Below are 21,602 nucleotides of genomic sequence, written 5' to 3'. Positions count from 1 at the left end.
TGTTTCCGTTTCACTGCTCGCCACGTATTGTTCCTCGCGTCAAAATAAAAGTAGCCGAAAAATCAACTGATAGTTCAGGCTCAACGACTTGAGTAAGTTCACGTGAAAGATGCTTTCGGTGTCATCGAACTCGGCTTAAGACGGCTGGGTTGCCCGGGTTATGTTTCCTGACTATCGTACAGGCGCTATATTTTTAAATATTGTGTCTTACAATTAGTTTAGCTAAAGAACGAGCACAATTGTCTTATTTATGATATACTAACGTAATTATGGCACGTCTGTGAGGCTAAAGTATGTGATGTCAGTTATTGATTATTCTGAAGAGTGGATAATTTATTGGGGATCATGAGAGCATCTATATATAAATATATATATATATATATTAATATATTACACACGCATACACACACATACATATATATATTTATAGTTGCTTATAGTATTGCATTGTGATTTGTAGTGTTTTAAAAATAATATTTAAGAAAAAAATTGATAAACTTTATCATTCGCAGCTCTTCCAATTTCCTAAAGTAGTCTAAGACCAGTAAGAACAATGAGCAAGAAGAAAAATATGGCAATCGATTTTCAAGACAATATGATACTGCTTACGCGAAAATATTTGAAGCGTAGAATAATGTGTCCTGAAACAAAGTTCAGGCATCACGTTAATGAACGGCTACATGTGATGAATTTAGTGAAACGTACTGTTGAAATAGGTGAAAGCAATTCTGTCTTGTTAGTTGGACCTCGAGGCAGCGGAAAGACAACGGTATAATTATCCTTTATTGTAAAATACTGAACTAATATACACAGGTGTAAAAAAAGTTGGCCACTAACGTGTAAAAATAATTTACTGCCTCAAAAGTGTACATACATATGTAATTATTTGCATGTAAAACTCAATCGGAAAGGAGATAACAAAGGAATCTAAATATAAAATCATACTTTATCTTCTTTTAGTTCTAATTCTTAGAACCAGAAAAAAATAAAAATAAGTTAAACTTAGAATATATAATTCTATTAATTCATTTTTCTTTCGGTATAGATAGCTTGAATCTTAGTTAAACTTACTTTTTATCTTTTTTTTTTCATTCTAAAAATTAGAAAAAGATAAACAGTAAGTTAAGCCGAGATTAAAATTTATGAAATCGAGTCTGAGAATTAAAAAGAGATAAAGAGTAAATTAAATAAAGATTAAATCTTTATCAGCAGAAATGGATACAAGAGATTAAAGTTAATCGATATTGATAAAAGTTAATGATAGAGGAAGATAATTTCAATGAAGACATTGGCAGTTTAGGAAGCGATTTCATTGCATTGTAGTATATTCAAATATAATTTAATGAATTTCGATTTTGGCCGCTTACATGCTGCATGTATTGCACACTCGCTAGACACACCCCTGGTGATACACTCTGTATTCTAATTAATGATAATTATTTACATTCTAGCTTGTTAATAGTGTCTTGAAGGAATTGTCTGCTTTAAAAAGTTTTAAAGATAATGCGATGATAGTGAATCTCCATGGACTAGTACATACTGACGACCGTTTAGCGCTCAAAGATCTAACTCGTCAGATGCAATTAGAAAATGTCGTTGGTGATAAGGTTTTTGGTACATTTGCAGAAAATCTAAGCTTTCTCTTAGATTGTCTGAAGTCTGGTGATAAACATCGCTCCAAACCAGTAATTTTCATACTCGATGAGTTCGATCTGTTTTGTGGACATCATAATCAGACATTGTTGTATAATCTATTTGATGTTGCTCAATCTGCACAGGTAAATTTTTAAAGGTGTCAGGATAAAGAAGAGTAAGAAAATCTGTAAATTTTGATACGGATAAATACTTTTATTTTTGTAGGTACCAATATGCGTAGTGGGGATAAGTTGTAGATTAGACGTCATGGAGTTGCTGGAGAAGAGAGTGAAGTCGAGATTCTCGCATCGCCAAATATTTTTATTTCCCGGCGATACGTCATCTTCGGAACAGCCTATGTCCGCGTTTGACGATCGCCTGGAACTGTTTCGAGACCTTCTCAGCTTACCTGACGATGAGAATGTAAATAAAGTGGAGCAACAGTACGATGATTGTACGATAGATCCGCAATTTGGTTCTATGTGGAACGACTATATTAAGAGTTTAACTACCAATGTTACGATGGTGAATTTACTCAAGAGAATGTATCAAATTGATGTGAGCGAGAGGAGCTTTAGAAATTTTCTGGCGGTAGCCGTCTCGACGTTATCTGAGAAACATCAGAAATTGGAAGTGAATGATTTTGTAGAAGCAAGTAAAATCTTTTCGCAGGATGACAAATTGTTGATACTCGAAGGACTGTCCATTTTAGAAATGTGTTTGGTATGTTTTTTGCGATTATTTCCTAAAATTAACTTTATTTGATAGCAAAAAATATTTATATTCCGATCACAGATAATAGCGATGAAACACGAGACGGAGATTTATGACGGCGAGCCATTGAATTTCGAGACGATATACAATCGCTATATGAAGTTTGCGAATCAGAATTCCTCCGTACAGACTGTCCAGAAACCAGTTATCATGAAAGCTTTTGAACATATCAAGGTAAGAGACGCTTTCATATTAAAATTATTTGGTTATTGAAAAGAAAAGATGAATAAACATGTATATATTCTGTAGAATTTAGAGATCTTGCTGCCAGTTGGAAATACGAATACGAAATTCGAAAAAGAATATCAATATTATAAATTTACGTTAACATCGCAGCAAGTTATTGAGGCTGTGAAAAATTATTCTGGTCTTCCCACGGAAGTTTCTCAGTGGGCATCAAGCAGTATATAATAACGATATAGTTTCAAGTATTCAACCTATTGTGTTCCATAAAACACTACACATGACACATAATTAATACGTTTTTTTAGCGATATATTTATAGAATAAATTTAGATATAGATATTTATATCACTCTCTAATAGAAGGAATATACTTAGGAATAGGAATCGATAATAATCTTTTAGATACATTTTTATATGTTAAATATTATTTAGTTCATCTCTCTCTATACTCCTGATTAATAATCGCCATAAAACGAATTATTGTACGAAGACAATTACGAAGATACACGACGTTTCGCGTCTACATATTATGCCCTCCAAAAAACGTGTGATACTCTAGTCTTACATCTTTTGAATATTGCCGTTCATACGTATGTATATCCAGTTAAATTTTCTAAATTTAGTTTAGAAAATTTTTCGAAATATCAATAGAATAGAAAATCGGAATATCACAAAAATACAATAAAATTGTAAATATTCCTAATATGCATTAGTACAATATTTAAAAAGAAAAAAAGGAGGAATAATATTTTGTGAATATATATACTAAATATGGTTTCCAGGAACAGTTCCTGTCAATATACAAACGAAGTAAAGGTATACGTATCTTCGATATATGAAATATAATAAGGAAGATGCATAAATATTCATCGAAATATTTTATTTCTTATAATAACAAGTATTATCTTATCAAGTGTCACGAACGATTAGCTAATTTAGTCGATTGAAACCATATTTGTGCCACTGACTAAGCAGTGTTAAAATTCAGTTTATCTGTGATCCACTTATCATGTCCATTTATCTCAGTGTCGTGTGTGCGAGCGCGCATGTATGTCCGCGATCAATATTTATATGTGTGAATGAATAAAAATTTAGGTACTTATTAAGAAACGTGTGTCTGTCGCACAGACACATACATATTATTCGGACATATTAGAATGCAACGAAATTACATTGTGCACGTGTCTATGTTTATACATTTGTAATAAATTTACATCTCTGGTAAAGTATAAGTCTCATTGTGGATTCGTTTTTTTAATCTATCCAAGCAAATTGCGGTTTCGCTTCCGCGGTTATCGTAGAGTCCGCGATCGTCCTGATTTGGGAATTCCTCGCTACCAGCTTCTTTGGCAATTGAGGTTTCCCAGATTTTGAGAAATTCGCTAATTTCTTCTTTTGATGCTGAGTAATATATGAATCGTGACCTGCACGATCAAAAGCGCGCATTACTACACGTTTCGGCATAAATTTTAGATGTAATTCTCTTACCAGGATTCATGCCTACAGGGGGTACGTTCCTTAGTACTTCTTCCATAGTAAACGGTCGAAGCGCTGACATAGCACGACTCACACCTATCTGTAAATAAACACGTTTCGTCACATGTTGTAAGTAAAACAAACTGCATAAAAAATCAGAAAATTCGCACCTTTGAATGACGTATTCTATGCTCTACAAGATCTGCTCCGAGTACTTCTTCGTAAACTGCCATTCTAATCGGTATTATTTTATCTATTATCTACAGATAAGGATATTTACAGATACCATTTATATTTTACATACGATACATTTTTTAAAGAAACAAAATCACAAACCCATAGCAGTGTGATAGAGCTGAAGAAACTCCAAATTGATAAGCAAAGTGCAGATAAACATTGTACTCCTAAAAGGTACCAACCGCCTCCTATAAAAAAGAAGAAATTCATGCACTGTACATGACTTGGAATAAGAAAGATGCGTAAAAATCATTGTAGCATACCTTTGAACAAGCCCTTTCTTCCACTTGTGGTATCAAGGGGACGAGGATTATCAGCAAATAAACCGATGGCAATAACTCCCCAGATACCACTTGCGCCTATACTTGAAACGAATACGACTGTGTATTGTCGCGATGGAGAAAAACTTATAAAAATTTAATATATTAATGGAATTAACGTAAACGAACCGTGAGTGGCGGCTGCACCAACAGGATCATCTATGTGAATTCTGTCTAATGCTGGCATTGTGATACACGTGATAAAACCACCTACCATTCCGACTATCATCGCCTCCCAATTTCTATAGAGGAAACATCCACCTAACGTAACAAAAACACATGAAATCGGTTGTCTTTCTCACGTTTTTTACATTAATTAAACATATACCGGTAACTGCTACCAGTGCGCCAAGAACGCCGTTTATCTGACTAAGAATATCAATTCCATTCGGATTAGTCAAGCTGAATCCCAAACCGATGAGACCACCTCCCATACTGGCTATCATTGTGGAGACAGCCGCTCGAGCGGCGTACTGCCACCGATCACCGGTTACTCCGTAAGTACTACCACTGTTGAACGCTAACCAGCCCCACCTATTTACGGTTCACAGTCCTTTTTATATTCTACAATTTATTGCATTCGACATCGTGGTAATCTGCGATTGTTTTACCATAGCACGAACAGCCCCATAATAGCATTGACTGGGCATCCGAGCGGTAGAGGGTCGATGCCATTGTCGTATCTGCCTATTCTAGGACCAAGCATGATAGCGCAAGCGAGAGCTGTATTAACAGATAAATGCATCTATCGTAATCTATCCGTTTATCGTTGATTATCTGGCAATGATATCCTTGTAAATCTGATTACCTGAAACACCACCAACAAGATGCACCGGGCCTGAACCAGCAATATCAACGACCCCCATGCGGTTCAGAAAACCATGATCGCCCCACACCCACCCGGCTGGCATGCAGTACACGATAGTGTTTAAAAACGAGAAGAGGCAGTATGCCTTAAAGTTACATCTAGAAATGCAAAATGTATAATTGATTACGTCTTCGGTACCGTATTTGTAAAAATAAATACCGTTCTGCCATAGCACCACTAACGATGGTTGTAGAGGTGGTGGCGAAGCTCAATTGAAATAGAAATGCAGCGCAAATGGAACCCATGTATTCGTCATCGATGGGAGGATCCACGAGTATACCTCCGATACCGATTAGAGGGTTGTTGGGTTTATTTAAGCCAAAGCTAAATCCGAATCCAAAGATCCAATAAGTCAAGCCACCGAGAACTATATCGACTACATTCTTCATCATGATATTGACTTCATTTTTCAAAGATACACAGCCGGACTCTAACATACCGAAACCTACAGAGTTTGTAAGAGAATCAATATTCGCGCGCGTATTAATAAAAGTACAAAAATAAGGGTAGTAAATGGTTCATCTCTTAATCAGACAGATAGAATAAATTGATATTTCGGTAAGATTATTTTTAGTATTACCTGTTTGCATTGTAAAAATCATGAAGGAACTCGTGACGATCCAGTTGCTATCTTCTTGCGTAAGATTATACAATGAGCTAACATATCTATCAACAGTAACGTTTGTATAATTTTTCTCGGAATTCGCCAGTTCCATGATGTTCAAACTGTTACTTCGTCGCTAGAAAGAGTTAGACTGCTAATGTCTTCGCATGTATTGAGCGCGGAGTGTGCTCGGGACAAACAAATAAAAAATTTAGGATGTACGGCAAAACAAGTCTGGTATTGGTATTGATAGTAACGTCAGGACTTCTGTCAACAACCGATCAAGCAAAACTATTAAAAGAAGCTTAGAAGATTAGAAGAATCATTAAATGAGAAGAAAATATTTTAGAAGAATAGAGACAAAGCACTTAGATACATTTTCACGTTTTTAATTTTTTTTTATTGGTCTTACATTTTCGAGATTACAGAAAATTTTTCTCGCTCGCATATCCAACAATTTCTCTTCGTTCTTTTCATTAATTAAATAACGTCAAAATTATGTATAATACAACATTAATCTAATATATATTATTGAAAATGATATCACGTATATAATGCATTCCCGTCATCTATACCATACTCTGAATTTATGATACAGTACGATATAGCCGCTATTCTAAAAAAAAGAAAAAACCATTATGACTGTAATGTGCAGTGAAAAATATGTGTGAGAATGTTAACGGTGATGGCAATGCAGACTTTTTTTGGTTTTTTCTTATTCTTTTATGGGTGGCCAGGCTAGATATTACACGATCATATAATTTTGGACAAATTATTCTTATACAATACGGTGAACTAAGCCCTCTTAGGTAGCAGAATAAAAAGAATGAAATCGACAAGCATCTTTTCTTTATCATCCAAGGATATGATTGTGCAGATTTATGGAAGCGAATGTGCAGTATCAAGACAAAATTTCACACAAAGTATATCGATAGATGTAATTTTGTATGCTCGGTTTTCGAAAGCATCTATGAGGACTACATTGGTAGATGGTAGATTTTTGTTGTTGAATCTTGCTGTTTTGGCGATTTGTTCATCCTGCGGGGTTTAGTGACCGTATACATTTTCATCGCTATACGCTATGTATAGGAAGAAATCCTCTTCATGATGTTCCTGTTGAAGAGTTTTATACGATTAGACGAGCGATTATGAAACATAAAAATCAAAGCACCTCATTTGATATGTGCATTTCATAATAATATTCATTTCAATTACCGCATAAAGAGAACCCATGGTAGCGCTTGTTGGAGGAATGATGTTGTTTACAAAGAAGAACAGGGCATCTTCAGGACGTAAATGAATCCTCTTACGAATTAAAAAGTAAAATTGACCGACAGTCAAATCAGAAGGTACCAAATACTTTTGCTTGTCCAGATCACTAATCTTTGCTTTAGGTGCCTTCTCAACTATCACCTACAACAACATTTACATTATGTTTCTCAAATATCTTTTAAATATATAAAAATGTAATATTAGTTGATAACATTAGGAGGATATCTTAATTAGTCGCTGCAAACGCACGAAACAAATCCATCATCGTGTATCTCCATTGAAGTTGCTATTCATCTGGCAAATTAACATTTCAACTTTCGTTAACGAAACCATAAAAAAATAATTTTTTTGGGCTTGCTACAGTCAAGTTTCAATTATGTACTTAATGTCGTGAGACGGTTTAAATTGGTTGAAACGCATCCAACTGTTGAATAACGGATTCAGATTCAAGTCTCCTGTTGGACTGGCGAATGTAATTCGATACGATAATTTCGAGTAAAACGTGATGTGATCGATGATTCATGTACAGATAAACACTTTATTCTTTCTTTTGTGACGATCACGGTATTACGAATATGACCGTGAAAGTACTAAAAGGACAAATTCTGGAATGAATCAAATGTTTTAAACAATGGTTGATTAAAAAGAGATTAATCTGTCAGGAATTAATTATAATAACAACCATTAAGTTCAATCTATCTTTTTCTTTTTTTTTTCATTTGTGGAATATTTGATCTGTAACTCGTTTTTTTCACGATCGAAATATGCACATGTAATCTGTATCTATTCGCAGAAAGATCCTCCTAAAACCGTCCAATCCGAAATATATTTCGAAAGGGGCAAAAATATATTTTGAAATAATTAATTAAATACTTTAATAATTACTATTTAAAATTAATTAAATAAATAGCAAAATATATTCGATTTGTGAATGCTTGTCAATTTATTTATTTGTTAAAAATCAAGGGAAATTATACAATTTCCCTTAATAAATAAAACAATTAGACTATGAAAGTGGAGAAATCGCGGCAATTTATAATACTGGAAAAATCGACATTATTATTATTATACTGTCACAATTTCCAGGCTCAAGAATAAAAACAATGCTTTAACACAATGCTTAAGAAGAATGCTTAACAAGAATAACACGTATTTTACATATGTTTAACGTAACTCTAGGAACTTGGGTTTAACCTAGCAGTAAAATGTTGCAAATCATTTCCTGAATTATTAACGAGACAAATAATTTCGAGAATATTACGTGTCCAAAGTCTATTCGATGACCAAAACATTCGAGACCGAGAAAGCGATCTCGCGTCGCGAGCCTGACGTAAATAAATTCAAAAGATAAGTAACTCCAGGTGAAATTCGACGCGCTGAAAAACTTGGTCGATTGCACGTCGTGAAGCAGATCAATACACGTGCGGGGGAGGACGTACGCGAGGCGCAGCTCGATTTCGCTGCGTAATTGCGCAAAAAAGAAGGACGGAGGCCCTGTCGGAGAAGGAAGCGCCTCGTACGAAACGATATGCGACGCAAAATGCGAGGACGACCTTGGGCTTTACCGGGGGGGCCGTCGAGGGACGGCGCGACATTACGAAAGCAGCCGACGTGAACGGGGGGCTTCCCGCCTCTCCCCCGTTCACGTTTGCGAGAGAACGCTGCTTCCAGAAAGCGGAAGCACAACCATGCGGGATGCGTAAACCCGTAATCCCGGATCTACAATAAATATTTTAAGCCTTAAATCGTACGAAATTGTCACACAAGTTCGACGATCACAGTCGAATTCGAGGAGACAATGAGGAATCAACTATGATTCGTCTATTTCTTACGGCTTAAAATTCTATTGTAGATCCGGGATAAACCTCGAAGGACGCTTTGTACTTACGGGCACCCGATCGGGATATTTCCGTCGGATTTTCTCGCCCTCGGCCTTCCTCTTCTCGAACGGATGTTCCTCCTTGTACTGGAATTTCATTGTCTCTCGTCTGAGAGTCGCGCGACACGACGACGACGGCGACCTCGGCTCTCCTTCGTACCTTCACTTGGTTCCGTACTTTCTGTAGCTTGCCCTTTCGTTTACACGCGCGCGCACACTCTCCTCTCTCTCTCTCTCTTTAATTTGCTCTCCGTGACGGACCTCCCGGACGATAAATTGACACGAACGCGATTCTCGAGATTCTCGGTGACACTCTCGCAACAACAATCGCCGTGCGTCACGGCGATTGCGATTGCGCGTTTGGTAAGTTTGGTTACGAGTGCGCCACCTCCGCCGTGAGAAAATAGTTCCTCTTTTTCGTCGACGAGATGACGTCGCAAAAATCGATAATTCTTTTTGTAAAAATTGTTGAATCCACTCGAGAAACTTCGCGGATATAAAAGACGGGCAAGAGACAACAAATCCGGCGAAAGATAAAAAGAATGCAAATGACAGGATAAGTCTGTTCTTTTCGGCTGAATTTTTTTGCACCTTTCCCGCGCGCGTCTTTTCCTTTTCTCTCTAACGCGAAGAGAAAAAGGGGAAAGATGAGGTTTATTCGTGTTGCTTGGAATTCTCAGTTCGTGAATAGGTTGCTTGAAATCTCCAAACATTTTTTAACTTAAAATGAGATAGATATATATTTGGGTGTTGAAAAGAAAAAAAGCGAAGATGCTGAGTGCAAAAAATGCAAGCAACGCGAACAGACCTAATATGACTTGGGGCTTTCCAGCAAGGACACAGTCAGACACAAATGTCGTTCTATCTTTGTTACTTTCTGAATGTCAAGAAGGATAGAACGACGTTTGTGTTCTTTGAAAAAAATGTGGACAAATCGTTCTAACGTTAAAATTAACACGGTAAAAATGCCCAAAAATGTAAAAAACGAAAAAATTATTCACGATATCGTGTAGTTTCTCAGTGCAAATTAAAGAATAAAAGTGCTTTAATTATCTTATTATTTCATAAAGTATCAAATGCTTTAAATATTTAAGCGGAAAGCACAGACTCTTGCATGACGCATAAGGCACAAGAAATTCAACTAATCAGAGCTCTTTATTTCACGGAAACGAAGGAAACGAAGGACTTTGATTGGTACATTTTCTTACGTAGGAAGGTACCAATCATATCAAACACTCACCGAGCGCAGCCAATGCTTCTCTCGTCCGCCGCGGCGCGGCGCTTCGAGAGGCGATTTCGCGCCTCTTTCGATATTTCAAATTCGCGTCGCGTCGATCGGTTAGTGCGTCATCGCGGAAGATCGCGGAGTAGAAATCGTTCGAATCGCGTCCGCGCGTTTAATTGTCCACGATCGCGATCGATTTCCAGAAGCGGATTCCGCGTGCGGTCGAGACGTTGCCTCGCGAGTGTTTTTACCGAAACGCGCAAGATGTATAGCGTGATGTGCCATACCGCGCGTATCGAACGCCATAACGAAAGTGCCGTGCGCCATCATCGGTTTCGGAGTCGACGGGATTCAAGGGACATCCGCCATTCCGGATTTGAATTCTTCTTTCCGCAACGAACAACGTAGCTACCGTAGCTATCACGACCGTTGCCAGGTATGCGCATTACGTTCTGGAATTAACATTGTTAATATTTTCGCTGGAGTTTTCACTGGAGTCGAACTTGTCTTAAATTATAGCGAATTCGGGTCACTTGCACTACGCTAGATTAGTGCATACTAAATGTTGCTATATATATGAATAATATATTAAAGGCTTAATTCCGGTCGAAGCTAGATCTTTAATTGCTTTTTTAAATAATTCAAATTATGAATTATATGTATACTATATATTTGCATATACACCATATTTGTAGTCATATTCACTATACGCGCCGAAATTTTTCCGGACTTTACAAATTGCGGTTTACAAACTCGGTAGTCTAACTGGTAAGGACGCTCACACGGAACGTAAGAGATCCGGGTTCGACTTCCGGCCGAGGTAATATTTTTCGCAATAATTAAAAATTTATTTACAGATTCTATTAGATTAAGATCTCTACAATAGATGTTTATTGAACATCAAAATTTAATTTGTGATATTATTTCAGTAGTTTAGCTGCGTTTGTAAAGTCCGAAAAAATTTCGGCGAGTAATGAATATGACTACAAATATGGTATATATGTAAGTACATAGTATATATATATAGTATATATATATATATAATTCATAATTTGAATTATTTAAAGAAGCAATTAAAGATCTAGCTTCGACCGGCATTAAGCCTTTAATATATTATTAGTGGGTTCTGCACGTCGGTCCTATGAGATTTAAATTTGTATATACATGAAATTAGCAAAGTTAAATGTGAAAGTATATAAATATTTTTAACTAATGATATTATTATCACATTATTTAACGAATATATGTATATACAGTCAGAGCAACCTAAAAGGTTGCACTTTTTTTAAAATTTTGGAATTCAACCTACTCACCGAGCGATTGGTTCTTACTTGTCGATCCATGAATAAGAACCAATCGTTTTTTGAGCAAGCAGCATTCCAAAATCCATCGAAAAAAAATGTTGTAACCTATTTTAGGCCCCGACTATACATGTATCATTTTATTGTCAAAGTGGATTATATTGTATCACTGCATTGAGATACTTTATATAAAGCACTGATTTTTTTAATATGTACTAATCTGCTCAAATTCATCATTAGAGATCGCTTTTCGCGCGAAATTGCACGATTTGAAAAGTTCACTTGTACATTAACGCCCTCGACAGATAATGCGTCCAAATCGTGAAGCTGTTAATCAACCAGAGCTGATGATAACTTGATGCAAATCCTAAATACTTCGTACTATTTAGGACTTCAGGAGCACATTTTAACTGCATTAAAAGCGATATTGCAAATTCATATTTAAATATGTCTACCATTACATTACTTAAAGTCATACATTTTATTAAAATTTGTGAAAAGTAGTATAAACTTTTACTTTTGTACGAAATTCGTATATCTTGTTTTTGCAGTTTTATTTTGAAATATAAAATTAAAAATAGTTGTTATACAATCAAAACTAGTTATTTTGTATTCACATAAATAATCAAGAATATAGAATTTTAATGTTCTTTATTAAAAGAAATATATACAGATGCATCTGTAATTAAAAGAATAAAGAGAATCATTCCACATCTTCTTCATCATCGTCTTCTTGACTGTTAATCTGGAAGTATCGTAACTCGTACGTTTCCTTGTCTTTCGATACTACTCGCAACCAATCACGCAATTTGTTCTTCTTCAAGTATTTTTTTGTCAAGTACTTGAGATATCTATGGCAACAATGTTTTCCAAATTAGTGCAAATATCGTTCTTCCTGTAGCTTACAATAGTAAACTTAGTAATAGTACAAAATAGACCAGTATTCATAGTCAATTCTTATTTTAAAACTGTCTTAAGGGGATCCTAAAACCGTCTGTATTACCGACTAAATTGTAATGTTTGTGTAACAATTATTTTTTTCCTCTTTTATAGTTTCGAAAATCCTTTTCCAGTTAAAGTATACCTATTAAAAAATTTTTCTTAAGATATCAATTTCGAAATTTTTTGTCGTTTTCGGCATAAACTCTATCTCACAGACACACATTAATACATATACTTTAATTCTGGAAAAGAATTTTCAAATCTGAAAAGAGGAAAAAAGTAATTATACAAAAATTACGATTTAGTTGGTAATACGACTTTAGAATCCCCTTAAGATGTCATGAACCAACTAGAGGGACATATTAAGACATTATTTAAGACAGTATTAAGATAATAATGGACTATGAATACTGGCCTTAATATCTACATAAGGTTTTTTCCATTTGGTGAGACAAGATGACACAAATATTGTTTTGTCTTTGTTCCTTATTAAATGTCAAAATAAAATGATATTTGTGTCAACTTGTATCATTAGAATTACAGATATTCAGTCGTTCTTACGAGCTTTTTACAATAAGCCATTACCTAAGCTTGAAATCTTAGAGCCATAAGAAATTAACTAATTCTTCTCATATTCGACTGTAATTGATCAGTTTCTTATAGCTTAGAATTTAAAGCTTAAAATTTATCCATAGTGGATGCTATTTAAGTTGATTACAGAGATGTATTAGCATCTTAAGACATTATTTAAAATGGTTTTAAATTAAGGATAGATCAATACTGGTCTAAATAGAAAGCACCTATAGGCCAGTATTCATAGTCTTAAGATGCTAATTCAACTTTGTGATTGACTCATGACATTTTAAAACTGTCTTTAAGATGGCTTGTATGAACTGATTATAAATATCAGTTTTAACCATAGCCTATTCTTTTTAGCTGAACTTCTTGCACGGTTTATCTTTTTTCTTTTTCTCTCCAACGTAGAGAAAAAGAAAAAAGATGAACCGTGCAAGAACTTTAGCTAAAAAGAACAGACCTCATACGTTTTTTGATTGTTGTAACCACAGAAATACGATATTACTCACCGCTTCGAGAAGTCGACATCACTGTTAACAGTGAGTTTCATTTTGTTACGTTCCAAGGCAACATTGTTGCTGAAGTTATTAGTTTTACCACCAACCTTAATTTTTTCTTGTAAATATTTTTCCTAAAAAGAAAAAAATCACCATCTTATAATAATCAGTCTCAACGATATAGTATTAAAATTTCAGTAGATATCACACGATTCAAAAATAGATCAACATTAGATTTTTTCATTACATAGAGGTTAGGAATCTGCGAGGAATAGGTTAGGTCTGTATTTCACTTAAGATATCAAACGAGCAATTTCGAGCAAAATTCTCACAGATGGGAAAAGAAAGTATTAGGAATATAATCTAAAATAATTAAGAACAATAATGTAACTTACAAAATTGGTAACATCCATAATATTATCCTCTACAGGATGCGTGCAATCGATCGTGAACCTCAGGGACACTTTTTTCTTCTGTCCCTTGCCCCGAAGCACCTGCTTCTTAATTGGGCCTTTAGTTTTCTTTGCCGGCTAAAAATTTGTGAAAAAAATCTGTTTACTGACAATGTTGCCATTATTTTATGGGACACGTGGAAAATCGTCCAAGGCGGCGGGATAGGAGAGCGTACGATAGGATACGTATGAATCGGACTAGATTAAAACGATCTCAACATAAAACAATAAGCCAACGTGTCGCGATCGACAAGTCGGACGCGTTCTTTCTATATGTGATGTTATTTTCACGAAATTTTGCCGTAATTACGAATAATCGTCGTATTTTTGCGAGAATAACAACTTACCGGAGCCATGTTCACGTGTGTCCAACGAATGAAAGAACGCGAGAAAATTGTTCACTATATGGCGCTACAATCGTTTACGCGGGAGTATTTAATTATTCACTGAGGATTGAATATCTATAACATGACACGTATATTATAGATTTTCACGAAATGCAGCTTACTCAGCCTACGTTAGCAAACAATAGGTCTGTTCTTTTTAGCTGAACTTCTTGCACGGTTCAGGTTTTTTCTTTTTTTCTCCAATGTGGAGAGAAAAGGAAGAAAGATGAACCGTGCAAGAACTTTAACTAAAAAGAACGGACCTAATAAAATTCGATAAGTCTGTTTTTTTAAGCTGCACATTTTTTATACTTAAAATAAGATAAACGTATAATAATTAAATTAATAATAAATAATAATTAATAATAATAATTAATAATTAAGTAGATCTTTCTTAAATTTAATGGATATCGTTTTCTTTCTGTTGCAGATCATGGTGTGAAAATGATTGGTGATGGTATTGGTGAGTACAATTTAGGGTATGGGTGATGGTTTTTCCCATCGAAATCAATATCTCTGAAATCGGTGCGATTCATTTTTTATGTAGATTTTTGTTTATTAATGTAGATCTTTGTACGAATTAAGTCGAGTGAGGGTTGAAGTATTATGGTATTCTTTTTAAAAAAAAAGTTTTTATTTATTTTCCAGTTTTATTTGATTATACATACATGTACTAATATTCGTATATATTTAGCTAAAAAGAATAGATTATATTGTTTACGTAATAAATGCTTGCAAGAATCGTACTGATTTCAAAGCTATATTGATTTACAACGGCATGAGTAAAGATTTATATATGTCATATTAACAAATATATATTTTGCACGTTGCGGATTAATATTGATCGTTATAAAATAATTTTCCATATACTTGCATTTGCAACTGCGACTTTGCAATTTGTTTTGCAAATGTGCAAAAATATATCACAATTTTTATTGTTGCGACAAGGAAAAACACATACAACTGCTTCTCACAATGTTATTTATTTAAGCCTAGTATACAGTAATATCTATATTTCTATTATATAATATATTTCTATTATATAATATATAGATCTGTTCCTCTTTTTCGGTGAGATATACAGCTGAAGGAATATTGCAATTTAATATAATTTCGGTATTCGTACACAATAATGTATCAATAGCCTAAGTGTCAAAGCGTCCTGTAATGGCTATACTTACAAATCTATCGTTTAGTTTAATTATTATCGGTGTATAGACAATTTATTGAATTGGAAACGATTTGATTATCAAGTAAAAGTAGCAACATGGTGTCTCATTTCATAAGAAATACATCAACTCTTCTTTTTTAAATGGCAATAGTTAGAGCTACACACAAAATGACATAAGAATAGCATAAGGCCCCTGGATTAATAGCATATATCCGACATAAAGACGCCACGTTGATTTACATAAGACGTTCATTAGTCCAGCGGCCTTATGCTATGGTTATGCAACTTATATTATTTTGTGTGTGATGACCTTTAGTGTATCTCCATTAGTGTATATCCACACAACATGCAGTTGCATAACGTATGCATAAAGAAAATTATCCAATCGCATTTCTCTTATAAAGATGCACATAAAATGTAGTTGGATTTTCTTTATGCAGCTATGCAATTTGTGTGGATATACCCTTAGGTTTGATATCTCTCAGCGAATTCGATGCACCCAGCTAGTGTGCACATTAAAGCCGTTATACATAAATTAACGTAAACAAAATGTGTTTAATAGAAATATAAAAACGGAAATCCTCAATACATTTTATTGTGTTGTTGAGTAAAATCCGTATTTTATAATTTGAAATATTTGCATTTTACTTTTACACAGATTAAATCAGTGTACAACGGCTTTAATACGCATTAGTGCATTCAACCGAATTTGCTATTAATTACGTTGTGAATTCATTAGTCGAAAATTTTGTGTAGAAAAAAATAATAGAGTGATAGAGAATATTTAATAACGATAAAATAGTAAAACATATCGCAGCATTTATCGTAGCGGTACATTCTCTTTTTCTTCTCTTTCCGTTTAAATAATATAACATTAAGTAACGTTTTAATATTGTTAATATTGCTAAATTACATGCTAATATCTTCAAATTCCAACTTTGGAGATTCGAATTTATCGCACAAAATTTATTATCAATCACTATGTCAATGCTTGAAAATGTAGGAATCAATAATTATCCTTCTTATAATTCGATTATCTTCTATGGTACATTTACGATCTAACTTCCTCATCTGTTTTTAAAGAAGCAAATTTTTCTCATAAATCCATATGAAATATTCTTAAATAATATTTAAAAGTATACATGGAACGTTTCAATCGGAACAGTAACGCGAGAATTCTATGTAATAAAATATCAACATTAGGATATCAAAACATTCACATAAGATCTTAGTTTCGAATTTCACTTGGTCTTTTAAAAAATTCAATATAGGGGATAGAAAAAAATATTTAAAAAGTTAAAACGTTAAAAAGATAATGCAGGCTCTTGGAACATAAAATAGAGATAGTCTCAGTCCTGTAAAATATGTCCTTTAAATAATTCACAAAAAATTATAATCTGCTTGAAGAGATAATTTTAGTTAATTTTATTGATTTGAGCTGTCACATTGGAACCGCTATCTTAGATTTTTAGTTTGTTTTTTTTTCACAAAATTCGTACATTCCATAGATTAACTTGACATGTACAAAACGTTTGTGCATCATTTCCCTTGCTGTTTTTCAATTTTCTTCATTTTCCAGCCACGTTTCTTTTCACTTTTGGCTACCATATTGGATCCTCTATATTGAATTTTTCAAAAGATGAAGTGATACTCGAAATTAGAGTCCTATGTGAATTTTTTGATGTACCAATTTTGATTTTTTATCGCTGAGAATTCTGATTGCGTTACTGTTCCGATTATCATAAAATGCCTTATATATAAACAGTGTTTCAAGAAATAATAAATTCAAATATACGATGTATATAAAGTAAAACTATTATCTATATTAATAACATCGTGCAAAAAGGATGTGTTTAAGGAATCGTTTGTTTGCTACACAAAATCACGTCAAATCTACATTTTACATTAAACAATTTTTGCGATCACGGCGATTTGTATAATTGCACTGTAATTACATTAATCTCAAAGAGACTAGTATAGTTAAAGGATTTGGCGTCGAAATCCACTTCACATTTGTCCAGAAGGCCTATCGTCGGAGACAATCTTTTATAAATGTACAGGTAAAGCATAAAAATCATCACTTACATGAAATATCTTACGTGACGCGCACACCCGACATTTTTACATTTTTCTCGGTCAAAAGTGGACTTGAAATATACTTACGTCAATCTTTCCAAATCATTTATCAACTGATTTTCTCTATTATCGTTTCTCCTGTATTTTGATTCGGTTAACGTATGATTTAACATATAAATAATTTATGTATTTATATATATGTACATAGATTGAATCTTACATTAATAAATCGTAATAATGTATGTACATATACATGTATGTATGTACATACATCGATACACATTTCCGTGTATTTTGTCGTGAACGACAAAAACTTTCGCTCGTTGTATGTTTTTCGATTAGCGATTATTCAGCTGAGCGTGAAATTTTTAATCGTAGCTAGGGTTTTTCATATATTATGTACTCTCATTGAAAATAAAACCTCCGCTGATTTCCTAATGGAGTGGTAGAATATAGATCGTTTTTTTCTTCTTGAACGATGAAAAGACCGGTCGATATGTCGCTTCCACTTAAACAACTTAAGATTTGACTATGAGATCAACAAGATGCAAATACAATTGAATAAAAATTAGTGAATAATCACGTAAAAGCAATTTGTGTCTAAAATACTATATAGCTTAAAGAAAGTTGCATAGTAATTGCTAACCGTAGGGACAATGGAATTAATTATTACAATATCACATTGACGAAAACGCTAAATAACTCAACATAAGAGACAATTAGACGCACGATAGACGAAGGGTTTCGAGCAAACGATGTAAATCCATAACTTCTGAAATTCGTTTAGTAGATTCTATGGTTTATGGAGTTACCGGATTATTCCATCGTGCCCTTCGATGCGCTGACGATGATTCGAACAGATGGATGATCGCCGAAGTGAATATGTCGACCAGTTATTTCCGCGGATGATGTCGTTGTCAGAATCCTCTTCGTTTCCCTTTTTACCTCAAATACCATCACGTCGTGTCGTTTATACAACGCTGTGCATACCGGCGTTCAGGTTGCCGACGAGCGCGGCTCCAGCGGTTTGCGGCGAACCACCCCCTGTTGCAGCGCCCGTCCCCCCTGCACCACCCGCAGCTGCACCAGGTCCCGCGGCCCCTTGCAGCGGCCCCTGCGGTATCATACCCGGTGGATAGTTGTACGCGGGTGGAGCCGGCGCCGATTCCGGCATGAATTTCACTGAAACGTTCAAATGAAAATTATATTAGTATCTGATATCAGGACGTTTTAGATTTGTAACGTAAAACGATAACGAAGATCGATACGAAAAATTTCTTGCACATTGTTATATTAAATATAACAACTTTTCTCTACAGAAGTAGTTTTTAAAATTTTTGAGGAGAGATTTATTCCATGTATGTCAGTTTGTCAGAAAGTATCAAACCGAGTCGAGATGTAGAGATCGAATGCACGGAGAGAATTTTCTTTTAAAATTTACCCTGAAAATATGGTAGTTGTGGTACAATATTTTAAAGATTTTTACCATGCACTTTAGTAAAATTGATCAAATTCATTTTATACTTCATTGTAGTTTTATTAATGAATGAGAGAGATTTACATTAAAATTCTCCGAAATACAACGTTGTCCCACGACTGTCATATTTTCAGGGTAAATTCTAAGAAAAAATTCTCTCTGTGTGTGAATAAACACGAATGAACAATTTGCTTTAGTGAACCATCAGTATGATGGCATTGTTTGCATTCATTGAAGCAAGTTGTTCATTCGTGCTTGTTCATGCTCGCTCGCTTGATCCTACTAGAGCCCACTTTCCTGATTGTTTTTTAATTGTTTTTTGTTATACAAATATTGAAGAGTAACATTGATTAATATTAATTAATTAATTTATCATTGCACTTTATTTACTGCTGCACAGGTCAAAAGGATTAAACTTCAATAAAATATTATACTATTTATGTGTAGACTTTTTTTTAGAATTTGTTCTTAGTAAGAAAAGAATTTTTACCATTGCACATTTAAGAGTATATTCTAAACATTTTTGTTTTAAAGTTTTAATTGAATACCAAGTTGAATACAACAGCTTTTCGATGAAAAAAGGTATGAAGTGAAAAATCCCAACTGTTAATAAGAGTCGAGAATAATTTGACGAAAAAATAATATCTTTGTCAGTTATTTTCTGTATCTGAATCATAGGATCTATCTTTTATCTACGGCATAAAAATAATATGTCGTATTTGATATCTTTTATTCCCACATTTTTATAATTAACACACAGAAACATATAATTTGGATAAATAAAAAATATACAGGTTGTACAACGCTAAAACACAGAAATTGTATTGATATTTTCACTTTTTTTTAAACAAGTGTGTTATATTACAGTGTTATCTCTCTTTCTCCCTCTCTCATTCTCTCTCTCTCTCTCTCTCTCTTAAAATGACTTTATTCCGTTAGATAATAGTGTGTAGATATTGTCGTGTTTTACTTTAAATTTCAACATGTGTGCGCGCGCCCGGCACCATTTGTTACATTAACGATAAGTTGAAACAGTTGTACAAATGGACAGTGAATGAAATAATTACGAAGCGACAGTAATTGGACACACACATATCACTGACGTGTCTTCTACTTTCGATCACATGGAATGTGAATTTATTATATTGTATTATAATATATAATTCATGTTATTAACACAGCATTTAAACGAATATGCGATGACTCCCTGACCGTGTGAAATATTAATAACTGAATAATGGAATACACAATGAGATGGAAGCACATATTTTACGTAACTGTCATGGACAGAAAAAACTCGTAAGAGAAAATGCAAATGCACAGAAATAAAATTCAAAGATAAAATAACATGTTTACTATGATTTTTTTTTTAGTATCGCGAGGCTACTGATAATAAGTGTTATAATTGGATTATTGCAATTATTAATCGACAAAGGATATAAAAAATTTAGATTCCAATAGAGTTTAATTATAAGGAAATATCGACCGTACATCAATAAATTAATAATTGAGGAAATGATTATGACCTAATTATAAAAATACGTCTTTAAATTATATATATTCTTTAAAAATACTTAATTTAACAATTTTGAAATGTACTACACAATCACGCGATTGTTAGTTAAAAAAAGCACATATTGCGCGTCATTTCATAATAGTACTTAGTGTGCAACTTCACGACTCTGCTCCACTGAGGAAGTATAGATTGAAATCAAGTAAGAAAGAATATAAAAATAAAATTCTTAAAAAAAGTAGAAAAATATATAAAAAAAAGTATACACCGGCATACAATAGCAAGTTTATTGTTCTTACCTCCTTTTTGGATTTAACGGATATTAGGGTTTATAATGATCCTCTTCCTGGAAGGCGAATTGCAATATATATTCAATCGTCAATAGGTGTTAAAAAAATTTCAAACTTTTTTCCAGTCGTAACCGAATAAAATTTTTCTTCTTAGAAACGCACGCGTGTATTGTTTTCTTTTACATGCAGCATTAATGGCACAAAATAAAAGAAAATGCGCTAAAACGCGTGGCTTTTATCCATTTTTATAATATAAAATGCAGTAATAAAATTCTTAGAAACGTCGGTGTGCTTATAAAAAATAATATACGTGTATATGTATATGTAAGGATTTTACGATCGAAGTACGATTTGATCAAAAGTAAAAAAAAAGAAAATTATAATCGATCCCCTTCTCGTTGCCTCTTCATAACTTCAATTCAACTACGCAGTGTATTTTTTATTCG

At 33.9% G+C, this 21,602-nt stretch overlaps 4 protein-coding genes across 5 annotated transcripts; 1 reads left to right on the top strand and 3 right to left on the bottom strand.

Annotated features, from left to right (window-relative positions):
• The first annotated feature begins 23 nt into the window (after positions 1 to 23).
• Positions 24 to 3,169, top strand: Orc4 (origin recognition complex subunit 4). Its single transcript, XM_018451059.1, has 6 exons — positions 24 to 92; positions 513 to 769; positions 1,452 to 1,778; positions 1,861 to 2,358; positions 2,431 to 2,583; positions 2,659 to 3,169. The coding sequence occupies exons 2-6, from the start codon at positions 554 to 556 to the stop codon at positions 2,818 to 2,820; spliced, it is 1,356 nt and encodes a 451-aa protein (XP_018306561.1). The 5' UTR covers positions 24 to 92; positions 513 to 553; the 3' UTR covers positions 2,821 to 3,169.
• Positions 3,170 to 3,449: 280 nt separating this feature from the next.
• Amt (Ammonium transporter) lies at positions 3,450 to 6,385 on the bottom strand. The gene is made up of 11 exons (XM_018451094.1): positions 6,076 to 6,385; positions 5,655 to 5,940; positions 5,436 to 5,593; positions 5,239 to 5,350; positions 4,956 to 5,161; positions 4,757 to 4,888; positions 4,571 to 4,666; positions 4,407 to 4,495; positions 4,241 to 4,330; positions 4,083 to 4,170; positions 3,450 to 4,018 (listed from the first exon to the last, which is right to left on the bottom strand). Exons 1-11 carry the CDS (start codon positions 6,209 to 6,211, stop codon positions 3,849 to 3,851), a joined length of 1,563 nt encoding a protein of 520 aa, XP_018306596.1. The 5' UTR covers positions 6,212 to 6,385; the 3' UTR covers positions 3,450 to 3,848.
• Positions 6,386 to 6,820: 435 nt separating this feature from the next.
• Atg8a (GABA type A receptor-associated protein autophagy-related 8a) lies at positions 6,821 to 9,681 on the bottom strand. Of its 2 annotated transcripts, XM_018451052.1 has the most exons (4): positions 9,573 to 9,681; positions 9,260 to 9,392; positions 7,315 to 7,512; positions 6,821 to 7,212 (listed from the first exon to the last, which is right to left on the bottom strand). In XM_018451052.1, the coding sequence occupies exons 2-4, from the start codon at positions 9,347 to 9,349 to the stop codon at positions 7,147 to 7,149; spliced, it is 354 nt and encodes a 117-aa protein (XP_018306554.1). In that variant the 5' UTR covers positions 9,350 to 9,392; positions 9,573 to 9,681; the 3' UTR covers positions 6,821 to 7,146. The 2 variants fall into 2 exon arrangements, with proteins under 2 accessions (XP_018306554.1, XP_018306553.1); XM_018451051.1 differs by having other exon boundaries at positions 9,260 to 9,681.
• A 2,731-nt stretch (positions 9,682 to 12,412) lies between these two features.
• On the bottom strand, positions 12,413 to 14,659 carry LOC108724711 (60S ribosomal protein L22). Its single transcript, XM_018451281.1, has 4 exons — positions 14,591 to 14,659; positions 14,187 to 14,321; positions 13,804 to 13,925; positions 12,413 to 12,627 (listed from the first exon to the last, which is right to left on the bottom strand). The coding sequence occupies exons 1-4, from the start codon at positions 14,597 to 14,599 to the stop codon at positions 12,480 to 12,482; spliced, it is 414 nt and encodes a 137-aa protein (XP_018306783.1). The 5' UTR covers positions 14,600 to 14,659; the 3' UTR covers positions 12,413 to 12,479.
• Between the last annotated feature and the right edge of the window lie 6,943 nt (positions 14,660 to 21,602).

Source organism: Mycetomoellerius zeteki, unplaced genomic scaffold (assembly GCF_001594055.1).
Source record: "Mycetomoellerius zeteki isolate Tzet28-1 unplaced genomic scaffold, Tzet1.0 scaffold31, whole genome shotgun sequence".
Taxonomy (NCBI): Eukaryota; Metazoa; Arthropoda; class Insecta; order Hymenoptera; family Formicidae; genus Mycetomoellerius; species Mycetomoellerius zeteki.
The sequence above is the reverse complement of the archived record's forward strand: the minus strand, read 5'-3'. Positions and strand labels throughout refer to the sequence as shown.